The 12,714-nt window shown below is 45.9% G+C and overlaps 1 protein-coding gene across 8 annotated transcripts in view; it reads right to left on the reverse strand.

Moving 5' to 3' along the window:
• The window catches only part of TBC1D1 (TBC1 domain family member 1), a 1,823,125-nt gene that overhangs the window by 924,968 nt on the left and 885,443 nt on the right, over positions 1–12,714 (reverse strand). For 7 of the 8 annotated variants that reach the window (XM_069631816.1, XM_069631814.1, XM_069631815.1 and 4 more), the window contains one exon: positions 4,651–4,740. The exons of the other annotated variant lie outside the window; for it this stretch is intronic. In XM_069631816.1, coding sequence (XP_069487917.1) covers positions 4,651–4,740 — 90 coding nt within the window. The remainder of the gene's footprint in view (positions 1–4,650; positions 4,741–12,714) is intronic. 8 annotated transcript variants of the gene reach the window in all.

Consider the following 12,714-nt stretch of genomic DNA (forward strand, 5'->3'; position numbering starts at 1 on the left):
ACTCTGGTGCTGGGGAAGTCGAGGTGGTGGTGTGACCTCTGGGAGGTGGACCATTTGGCCCAACAACGCACAGACCGCCAGCCCCAGGCCTTCATGGAGCCGCGTAGGTGAACCAGAAAGAGCCAACGAGCAAACAGCAAGTCACGCGCAATCCTAGGAAGAACCAAACATACATTCCCAACACAAACAAGGTGATGGAAACCCCAGGTCGGGTCCGGGGAGAGCAGAGAGTCAAGAAAACCTTAGGAGTAATCTCCCTCATCACAGTAGTGATACCCCAAGAACCAAGAAAGAGAATCTCCCTCGACACAGTAGTGATATCCAAAGGTCTGAAAAACATCTGTGCATCAGGAGGAATCTCCTTTGTCACAGTAATCATCCAACTAAGACTAAAGAGGATTCTAGACAACAAGAGCTAGAGACAATCTTCATAATGTCATACGACAGGGAAGAATTGCTGAAACTGTAAAGCAAGCTTGGGAAGAGGTGAAGAGACTTTTGAGGATCCCAAGGCAGCCCTCAAGGCTGTGCGAGGTGGGCCAGGAGAAGGAAGTCCTTCTCCTGACCATACACTGTTGATTCAGAAACTAGAGCAAAAGACTGGTGGGCAAGAAATAAAAACTGAGCCAGTTCTCCAGGAGAAGGGAGCCATTCTCCTGCTATCATTTTTCGTTTAGATGCTGAACCCTTTTGTAGACTTATGGTAGAGGTATAGTAAGGTTTTGGACAGATTACCCAAACAGCCAGACGATGAGCACCAGAGTTGATATTTGTTTAGGTAGGGATAACCCTTTAGAGATGGAGAGAGGTAGGACATTTCCTTTACATTTAAATAAAACTGGTTGAAACATGCCACCCCTTTGTCAGAATTCTTACTTCACCGTTCCATCGGGTGTAGGGAGAAACATTACGTACATTGTACTCTGACCACTGTTTTATTGTTTCTGACAGCTCCTGTCCTGGAGTGTGGGTTTCATTTCATTGTCCTTTGGCCCAATTATGTTAGGTGGGCATATAGAACACCTAGAAGAGGCTTTATTCACTACTTGTGTGGAAAGTCTATCAAGAAGTCTACAATACCTTGACAGAGAAAGAATGTCCAGGCAGAACATGGATGTGTTGGGGTAGATCTATGTTATCCCAATAGAAAAAGAAATGTTGCATGCACCATATTAATGTTCAAAATTGATGCAATATTGTTGCAGCTTTGGATGTATCTAGTATAAGTTAATTGAGGGTTGTTGAAGGTTACTTTTAGTGTTATTTTGTGTCTAGTGTGATACATTTTAGATTTGCATACATGCAGCAACAAATTGTGCAAGAATAATATGGGAGCACATTGTGAAACTTGCCACAATGAGATTTAAAAGCACAGAAGCTTCATGTAAAGTAGAAAAAGGCTCTTGAATGAAAAATCCATTATGAGGGGATGCAGTAGTTTTGAACACGCTCACCTAACAATAAACATGCACAGATTCTTGTTTGGGACAAGAGAGGTTGGCAGAGTTACAGCTGCAACCACATAGGAATGCTTTTTGGAGTTGAAATAGAACGGCCCAGAGTTTTCAGTTTGTAAATTGTTAACTGAATGGCCAAAGAAGCGTCGGCCACCTGGCACTGTCAATTTAGTGGTAGTGTCTAAAATTGTAACAGGGTGACTAAAGGAGAGATGACAGAGGCCTATGAAAAGGTTAAATGGATTAGCACGAAAAAGATTATGTGAACGGAGGTCAAATAGTTTTAACTGATAGTTGTACACGATGAAAAGGCAAGAGAATGACAATAATAAATATCCAGAGTGTCAGAATACTTGGAGAAATTAATTAGCACCAGAGCAAAGGAGCTTTTTTTTGTTAACTCTCTATAGCCCCAAAGTGTCCATACATATACCATGCAGGTGAGATTTAGCATTCCAGGTCTGTGACCAAGTAGAAAGCTGTAACACAAATGTATTATATGACAGGTTAGGATTGTGTCTCTTGCAGGAAGAAACCAAAGAAGAGGGTGGGGCTTGTATATGTCATGACAATTGTTTGGGATGGTGCCAAAGTGTAAGGCAGCCAATGAGATTGTGGGGATTACATTTCCTTGTATAGGGCCAACACATTTGTATTTTGGGTAATGACTTGTAAGGGAACATGAGGGAAATGTGGGAGTGTGTTAAGTGTTCTGGAAGTGTATGTATACTGTATTTGCTCTGTGGTTCAGAGGGACACTCTGGTAAATTCAATCTCCAAGGAGTTGTCTAGCCTGTCACTCAACGGCTGTTGTGAAATTAATTTGTTTTAATCACAGCATGCATTCATTCTTCAGAGGTGGGATATTTTAGAGTACAGAGATCAGAGGTCAGACCGAGCATTTGCTTCCGTCTAGGACAGTTATTTCCAGTTCAATGCACCCTCTAATGAATAAAATCAAGAGTACTGTATATGCTCATAAAATGTAAATTTGCTTTTACATAACCACCATCATGGGGTTGGGTAGTACCAGCTGGCAATGGCCCACCACCCTGATGTAGCAGATCACAGCAGTGCCATTAGCAGTTAGTAAGTCACACCATCCAAATGATAATTACCATTAGCACCCAAGTACGTTGTCAGATGTGGTAATATTTCAAATATAATGTCATGCTTTTGATTAAAATACGTTTGCGGGTGAAAATCTTTCATGTAACAAATGTGTCCAAAAAACAGGTCCGTCAAATAAACAAGAAAAGAGCACTTGAACACAAGCCCCTTTTACATTCCATGTTGAGGATCACTGTGTCGACTCTACAGAGATCATAAAAGAGTTGTCTTTGAATGGCCAAGACCGTTTAACTGGTGGGATACCATCCACTTCAGCAACTTTTTATAACTAATTGCATAATAGCTCCCAGTATTGCTTTACCTGTCAAACAATAACTCTGAATGTGAACTCCGATAGTGAGGTCCTGGCCAAATAGTCTTTTACATTCTCAGAAGACCACTTGTTAGCATGTCACACCCCGATTGTCTGACTCATTGGTACCAATCAGGACAGTTCAGATGCTCTTGGTGTGATTGCACTAGATTCAACTCACAAATGTTTTTTTTATAACCAGTCAATGGTTTGCACATGGCGGGAAGAATATTGTGGAAAAAATATAATTTATGGTGAAACACTTAAGTTAATTTGACCTTTAATTTTTTAGTGTTCAAAATCAAATGTAAGGAAGCATTGGAGATGTATATTTTGGTAAATAATTATAGCAAGATGCAAATTAAACATAGCTGGAATTCTCAAACCCGTACATATATCTCTTCAAGGCCGACAGAATTTCTGAAAGAAAAAGGGCAGTTACACTGCAAGAAATTGGTTGGAGTTCCAGTTGTTGCTAGATTTGGTTAATGATAATGTATATTGATTTTCCTCAGGATGTTTATAGAAAATATCCTTTTCTATGATAATGTATGGAAAAGGTTTCCTTCTCCCTCCAACTGATGAAAATGTATTTTTTCAGAATGTGTATTTTGTGTTAATATGTATTTAATAGTAGGAACGCACTTCGATCAGAAACTGTGTGCAAAGGGGGGGGGGGGGATGGCAGTGGCCCAAGCATTCCATTTTCTGGGTGTCGTGAAATGGATTAGGTGGTTATAGAGAGGTGATAAGTGGTAACAAATTAAGGACAACACAGACAACAATATCAATAATGTATATTTGAATGCAGGGAGAATGGATAGGTGTGTGCAATATTAGTAGGAAGTATGAGACAGGAAAGACAGGGCAGGGACAGAGTGGTGGACCCTGGTGGTCCTGAGGTAGAAGGGGATAGCGGGTGGTGGAGGTAGATAGGTGCATTTAAAAAAACACTCTAAGCACCTGCTGACTGGCAGGTGCTATGCCATAACATCTAGTATGCATGTGGTGCTTATCCGTTTTTAAGCACAACCACTTCCACACAACCAGGAATCTCTAATGAAGCACAGGAGCAACCTTACTAGTATATGGGATTATGAACCACCATGATGCAAAATCTGAGTCCATTACAAAAGGCAATTCTATATAAAAGCCTAGGTTAATGTACAGCTGTTAGTACAACATGCCCATGATTAACACAATATTTAACACAATGGAGCTGCGGTTTCCACAAATGTTATATGTAGCTGTACAACACACCACATAGGCATGAAGACATTCTAGCACTAGAAGGGAAAAAGGATGAGATGTAGGGGATTCAGCAGGCATCCTGAACCGAGAACTCGCTAGTAATCCCCCACCTCCCTGACCCCCCCCCACCCCCCAGTCGTACACAAGGCCTCGCATTTGATCAGAGTGCCTACTGGAAGCCAGTGAAGCAGACCGGTAGCAGGAGATTTTGGCAGTTCAGGAAAACTTGCCCCTGTACACTTGGCAATTAGTCGATTAAAACATGTGTTTTTACTGTAATCAAACTACAAACATTTAAACTAGATCATAAAAGCCAATATTTCTTACAGCGAGCACCGGCCATGGCCTGGGCATCTTCAAATGAATAGATTGTGGCTTAAAACGCAAAACTATCCTTACTTTCACTCCAAAAATCGTCTACCACAATAACTGTTTACCATCAAACGATCCTTCGAAGCAAAACGAAGCATCCACTAGGCGCAGCAAATACAAATCCATTGTGAACTTTCATGCACTAACCTGAGAGCAGAAGGAAATCTCTTTAAAGCCTTTTTCTATCGCAATCTTTTTGGTGTCTGGGCTGATCAGGTAAACTTCAGACTGGCCAATCTATATAAAAAAAAAAAAATGCATCTTAAAATCCGGTACATGGCATTTATTTTCCTATTTTGGATTACACAACTCCAGACAGAACATGGTTCTGCTACTTTTAGGTTAAAACTTAATAGCACATTTATTAACAAATAAAGCTTCAAAATCAGTATTTTGAGTGCTGGCGCAAACAGCTTTACATCTTAGTATCTTAAGGTTCTATGCAATATTGTGTAGCCCCTGTTTTCTGGCTCTAACCCAGGCCACAGAGCCTTGCCCAGGTCAGGATTAGTGCCCATAGGAACGATCACCCACAGGCCCAATAGATGGGGAGACGCGTGGGACCTGAAAAGAAAATAGCTGTTACTAGTAGATCGGCTACACCCAGAGCTCTTACCTTACTAATGGACACATAAGGTTCATTTTATAGGGATCCCAACGGGGACCCCTCTTTATATAAAAAACACAAACTACCTAAAACATTTCTAATCCCGTTTCCTAACATCCCCCTGACATGTACCATCTAAATGGGTATCTGCTATGCCAACCCACCCTGCCATGGAGGGGTCTCAGGGGCCCATAGAGTGAATTGGACGCAAAAGACCCATTCCCTTACTACAGGTACCACCCACATGGAGAGTGAGGCCAGATGATGGACTCTGTGGGTGGTTCCCCTACCATGGCGGCCTCAGGCAGGCTGCCACATCCTCCAACTACCTCACACTAGGGTACCTACTCTACTCTTTTATACATACACCATACACTTACACAGCACATACCCTAACATTACCCCTAAATAATCCACCACTCTACTATCCCTTGCTTAACATTTATATATACCGTAATATACATACAACAATGACATATGACATACACACACAATATATTAAGTCACAATGGAGGTGACTGCTGCATTCAGTCACCCCTTTTACAGTACCTTCCATGGGTCTGTTCTCGGTGGCTGAATGGGGGCGGTCCCCTGATATATGGGGCCTGGTCCCACTTCTTTCTACTGGGTGGCCCCGTGCACCACATGGGGCCACCCATGTCCACTGTGCAACCCACGTGGGCTCTGTAAAATGTCTTTGGGTAGCCACCTACCAACTGGGGCTCACCATAATCACTAGTGCTGGGGGCCCACCCGCTCTCACTGCCGTAGCTTGCTAGCTTTATCTTCAGGGCGTCCACATTAGCAGGGGTCACCCACACTCACCATGGCATTCGCAGCCACATTTAAAATCTTCTGGGCGGTCCAGTTGGTGTGTGGCTGCCCACGTCACCACTGCACCCCACGGCAGCCATATTTCCCCTTCATGCAGTGTCCTGTTGGTGTGGTGACATTGCTTCACTCAGCAGTGCAACCCGGACACCTTATTGAGTTCAGGCAGCATCCCACAGCAATGGCGATGCCACCATTGATCACCACCGCCCGCACTGCCCAGTCCTCTTCCTGGCCCGCCCCCTCTGCAATGCGCAGACACGCAGGGTTCAGGCCACCTGAGCTTCACCCAGGCTGCCTCCTCACAGCAGCCTGGACCATTTCTTCACCTGGGCTGCCACAAGGAGGTAGCCCAGGCATTCATCTTCACCACTCCGCCCTCAGGGTCGAACCGGGCTTCTGCTCTTCACCTCCCGGGCCACCGGTCATAAGAAGATGGGAGGACTTTAAGAAAGGGACCTGCCCTTGCTGGCCAAGAGGTGGGCCAAATGGGGGCACAGCTGGGCTGCCTGGTTCAGGCTACCACCCTCACGCAGCCCGCACTGGATGGCCCATCTTTGGGCCAGGCAGCCCGCTGCACGCTTATTAAATTCATTTGCTTTAAGTGTGGAAGGGGTAATGCTGGGGGAGGCATTAGTAGGGTTTATACAATTGGAAATGGTGGAAAATAGTTCAAGGTTTTTTCAATGATATTGAGATTTCATTCTGTTAATATTTGGCTTTATTTATTTATATATCAATCTTATAGAGCGCAACGTTCGGCCAAAGGCACCTTGTCGGTGCCTAAACAAGTAGAATAAAGGAAGCTAGAAAAACAGGTCTTCATGGATCTCCTGAAGAGCAAAATAGTCATGCATCTTCCAAAGAGCCAGAGGGAGAGAATTCCACAAAAGAGCTGCCGCGACTGAAAAAGCACAACATCCAACCAGGGTCAATCTGAACCGGGAACCTCCTCAAGAAGAGCTTCTGCCGAGCGCAAGGACTGGCAGGGCACATAGAACTGGAACTTAAACCGCCTCCGTCCCATGCTGGGCACGAAAAACCACACAGAATGCCTTGAATTGCACCCTTTTCACCACTAGTGGCAACCAGTGGAGACACTGGGGAAATCTGGGCCCTAAATATGTAGGATTTGTAGGCATCGAATCAGATAGGCTGGTTGTGCCAGAAACAACGCATTACAACAATCCAAGAAGGATAGCACTAGAGAGCAAACCACCAGCTTTAGCCTCAAATATGGCTTTTTTAAATAGTTTATGGCACGTTTTGTGCTTTTTCTCAGTCGCCAAAGGTTTTTCTCTCTCCTATTACCATTTCTCCCTTTGTCTCAACTGTCTTTCTCCAACTGTTTCCTTTTTATGGATTCGTTTCTCCCCATCCAACCCACTCCTGGGCAGGCGAGTTCTGTTCCGTTGTGCTTTCCTTTTCTAAACATTCCATCCAGCCACAAACATATAAAACAAACACATATAAAACACACACAATACATTCCATAAAACCTTCTATTCAACCCTGGTGTGTCTTCATTTCTAGGTTTTCCCTTAGCGGACAAGCAAGGAGCCCATGTAAGCTGGGCCCTTTCTTGGGCCACGGTCTACACAGCATCTTTCAATAATGTCTCCAGTGAAAACATTTCTAAAGAAATTCGAGATAAACGACAGCGTATGGTATTCCAAACATAACCCTTAGCCCATTCCATTTACTATTGAAAACCATTCATGGATTTCATCAACTTGGAGTAATATGCATCTCCACCAACAACGATCCCCACACTACATCATTAACAGGGATTTGCTGAGTCACGTTCATTTCTCAACCTTTGTGCCATTCATCGCTACAGATCACACTACGTTTTAATCCAGTTCAACTTTTTTTTTTTTTACAAACATGTAATTCACATATTCACAAGTAATCTACTTCCGAAGACATTTTTCACATATTTTATGTTCTATTTGTAGGAAGTAAAAAAGCTCCCAATACAAGATGGGAAACAAAGAACAGAGGAGATTGCTTCCAGCCAGCTCACAACCCACACGGCTCCATGGATATAGTCCGGTCACTGGTACCAGCTGAGAGTGCCACATGAAGGACCTTGAACATTATTAATGCACGATCTGATGAGGAACTATAATTACAATACACCCTTTAATTTGCATGAACTATTAGGTAGACAAAAATGTGCTGTACTGTTAAGAACAAGTTACTTACCAGATGTTCCTCCAATATTTTCCTCATCTTCAGCATTAGTTGCTTTGCAATTTCTTTTTCGGCAGAAGGCGCTGTGGTCTATGCGGTCGACTCGATGTCCCTCTAGGGCCTTCATCTCAAGGTAGACGTCATCACAGGTATGACATGCGTAGCAGCCGTTAGCTTCAGTTCAGTTTTTTCGCCTTCTTCCCACAGGATTACCGGCATTAGTTTGTCCAAGACTGTATCAGACAATGACGTACTTTAAGGTGTAATTCACAGCAATTCTACTGCGGGGTAGGCTGGGAGGGGCGATTAGGAATACGTGGGAGGACCATCCAAACAAAAGAACGTTGCCTGGGGTAAGTAACTTGTTCTTCGAATAGACTGTGTCCTCACTTCTACTCCTCTTGAATCCTCTGGTTGGCCCGGGAAAGGCCATCCATTGCCTTTGAATCCTGACCCTGGGGGTGGAAAAGTGAGGGAGGATCATTGGGTGAAAGGTCCTTGGGGATTGGGAGTGAGATATGCTCAGGCAAGACACAGTATTCCCCCCAGTCCCTTTCAAGAAGAACCCTCTATCCCTTGGGCAGTAATGGGGTATTGACATACATGTCCCTGTGACTAGGAAAAGTGTATGAGATAACATCGACCCAAACTTACTAGAGAAGGGAAAAGGGTTAAATAGAAGATGGGCGAGACATGGTATTCCCTGTTCCCTAGTGACAACCAACCCAACCCTCATGGGTTACTGCAAGTCGGTCCCCCTTTTACCTTCACACATGACAATTGACAGTACTGGGACGAAGAAGAGGCAACTAAGAGCAATGAAGAACAGGCTCTTTTACCACTGTTACTGGGACGAAGATACCTGCTAAGAGCTGTCCAAATCAGTCATGTCCCATTAAATGTGGTAAGGTAGGGCTCATGGACTGCTCACACCTGCAGCCGGTCAAGGGGCTGCAGGTGTATAAAAGGAACTCGGATATCAAAGGAGATTAGATTCGAGACCGGAAAAGCTGCAATGGAGATAGAGGAAAACTGCAGAGAACCTTTCTGGAACGAGACACTGAGACACTAAGGGACCATGGAGGAAAAGGATCCTTGGAAGCGTGGATGAGGAGCTGGGACCACGTGAAGCAGAGGGAGTGACGAGAGGGAAGCCTTGAGGGAAGGCTATCCCTTTACCACATGTCTGCATTGTATGTTCCCCTTTGTGTAGAGGCCTGCACAGGAGTGCCAGAGGGGCAGAAGGAGGAGGCCGGGCCATGAAAATCTGAGACTGTGTGCTCCGAGCTGCAATGAGACCGGTCAGAGTGACCAATGAGTTTCTGGTGGCTGGGAAACCCAGTGCGCGAATGAATGAACTTTATTGTCAGGAGATATTTTGTATCGGAGTGGTTACGTGGCTCTCATGAGCACATTTTCGAAAGTCTCTGATCTTTAGCAACTTTAATCATTGAACCTGCAGGATTACTTTGTATCAGAGTGATTGTGTGCATTTCGACTGGATGTTCTTCCAACGTATTCCACATATTTGACATGTAATGTCCACATCTGTGCACTTCTGAAACTTTTTCGGCAGAGGGCGTCCTGCGTCGATGACGTCAGGTCAATGTCCCGCAAAGGCCTCAGTCGAGGGCGATGTCACAGGATGTTATAAATAGGACGCACAGCGCCCGTAGCCTCAGTTTAAGTTTTTTTCCCTCAGAACGTGTGGCACCAGTCTCATGCCTGCTTGACTGCACATAGCCTCGCGGAAACGGAAGCTGCAATCGCATAGGAAATTCTCCTGAGGGGCAGGCTGGGAGGACGATGTGGAAGGAACATTGGAGGAACATCCAGTCGAAAGAACGTTACCAGTTGGTAAGTAACTTGTTCTTCGGGTGGATTGTGTCCTCCAACGTATTCCACATCTTTGACAAGACTCCCAAAGCAGTACCAGTAAATGGAGGAGGAAAAAAGAATTTAGAGTAACCAATTAGATTGCAGAATAAAGAACCGCCTTCCCAAAGGCCATATCCTGACCATGGACTGTATCCAGGGAATATTGTTTTAGAAAGGTGGGTGGAAGCCCATGTAGCGGCATCACAAATATTCCGAATAGGAACACCCCGCCGGAGGGCGGTGGAAGTAGCCACGCCCCTAGTGGAATGAGCTCTCGACCCTTCAGGAGGTTCCTTACCCGCCAATCGGTAACAGTCCGTAATGGTAAGGATAATCCACCTGGACAAGGTCGGTTTGGTAACAGCATGGCCCAAGCATATCCTACAAAGAGTTGAACGTCCGCTCTGACCATGGACATCCTAGAAATGTAAAAGCTCAGAGCTCTCCTAGGATCCAACCGATGGAGTCGCTCCTCTTCCTTACCAGGATGAGGAGGAGGGTAGAAAGATGGAAGAACCAGCTTTTGATTCAAATGGTATTCAGAAACTACCATAGGTAGAAAAGAGGGATGTACTCACAGCAAAACCTTGTCCTTGTGAAACACAGTACAGGGTGGCTTAGATGAAAGTGCCTGCAATTTACTCACTCTGAGAGCGGAAGTAACCACAAGCAGGAACGTAGTCTTGAAGGACAGTAATCTCAAAGGACAAGAGTGCAAAAGTTCAAACGGAGCACCCATGAGAAATTTCAAAACCAAATTCAAATCCCAAACCGGCACCTGGAAAGGGGACGGAGGGAATACATTAGTCAGTCCTTTAAGAAACTGAGAAATCAAAAGAATCTTAAAGTAGGAACATTCTTCAGATGAGCGCTTAAAGATAGACGGTGCCGCCAGGTAACCTTTAATGGTACCCACGTGAAGGCCCCTGTGGGCCAAAGAAAGTAAGAAAGACAAAACCATAGGAATGGAGCACTGAAAAGGATCAACATTGTGATCTCTGCACCAGTCGCAGAACTTAAGCCAATGGTACAGGGATTTTGTTGCAGGCCGCCTGGCCAAAAGCAGCACCTCCAGCACGTCATCTGGGAGGTCCCAATCCTTATACCTCAACCTTTCAGATACCAAGCGTGAAGGCTGAGAGTCTTGACCTCTGGATGGAGATCCTGACCCCCCCCCCCCACCCATCGCGCAAGAGCAGATTCTCTCGGTAGGGCAGACTGTGTGGAGGGCAGATGGACATTTCTAGGAGGTCTCGGTACCACGCTCTCCCAATCAGGAGCAATGAGGATCATTTGGGAACCGAACCTAGTAACCTCTGCAACACTTGAGGAATGACGGGGACTGGAAGAAACACATACAGCAGTGGGAATGACCAATCCACCACAAACGCGTCTCCTAAGGCTCCTCTTGGAAGAAATTCCCTTGAGCAGAATCTCTCGCACTTCCAGTTGACACCGGTGGCGAAGAGATCCACTTGCGGGGTTCCCCAAAGGGCGAAGATCTCCTGAAGGACTTCCTGAGCCAACTCCCACTCGTGGGAGCCCCTGTTCTGCCTGCGCAGAGCGTCCGCCGCCGCATTTTCGTCTCCGGCCAGATGAACTGCCGAGATCAAAATTTCCTGCTGGATGGCCCAGAACCAGAGCTGCATTGCCTCTCTGCACAAAGGAAGTGACGCTACCCTTCCCCCTTTTTTATTGAGGTAATGCATGGCTACGGTGTTGTCCGTTATGATCAGAACACTTTTCCCTCGTACAGAGGGCAGACAAGCCTTTTGGGCTAGCCTGATGGGCCTCAGCTCTAACAGATTGATGTGGAGTCTGGACTCCAATGGAGACCAACGACTGCTGGCGGCAAAGTCGTTGGAATGAGCGCCCCATCCTGTGAGGGAAGCATCTGTCACTACCGTCACCTCCGGCCACAGTTGCCAAAAGAGTTCCCCCTCATCAGTTTCCCTTCGTTGGCCCACTACAGAAGATCCTTGGAGACCAAGAGTGGAATCTGAATGGGATCCGACATCTTGCCAGAGAACTGCGACCACTGCATCTTGAGGGCCCATTGCAGGAATCTCATCCGCAGCCTGGCCTCTGGCACCAGAAAAATGAAGGATGCCATAAGGCCGAGCAACCTTAAGAATTCAAAAGCCGGGAGACTCTGGGCATGTTGAAACATGTCCACCATCTGCACAATGTGATGAGCCCTTGCCCTGGGAGGCGAACACTTCCCCCGAAGGACGTGTCTAACAGCCCTGATGTACTGGAGCTGTTCAGAAGGTGTCAGGTGCGACTTCTTGAAATTCAGGGAGAAGCCCAGCCTGGGGAGGGTGCGGCAGGTGAGACCAAGATGATCCAACGCTAGCTCAGGAGAGCGTGCCCGGATCAGCCAGTCTTTCAGGTAGGGGTAGATGTGAATCCCCAACTCGCCTGAGGTACGCTGCCACCACCACCATGAGCTTGGTAAAGACCCTGCGGGAGGGAGGGTTTGGGGGGGTCAATCGGAATGGCGGGACCCAAAACTGAATGTGCGAGTCGACAGCCGCAAACCTCAGGCACTTTCTGTGCGCTGGATGGATCGGCACATGAAAGTAAGCATCCTTGAGGTCCAGAGACACCAACCAATCCTGAAGTTGAAGGGCCTGGAGGACTTGAGAAAGAGTGACCATCTTGAACTTGTCCTTCAAGGGAGAAGTTTGTTCAACCAA

The sequence above is a fragment of the Ambystoma mexicanum genome, chromosome 6q (genome assembly GCF_040938575.1).
Source record: "Ambystoma mexicanum isolate Mex_15411 chromosome 6q, UKY_AmexF1_1, whole genome shotgun sequence".
Classification (NCBI taxonomy): Eukaryota; Metazoa; Chordata; class Amphibia; order Caudata; family Ambystomatidae; genus Ambystoma; species Ambystoma mexicanum.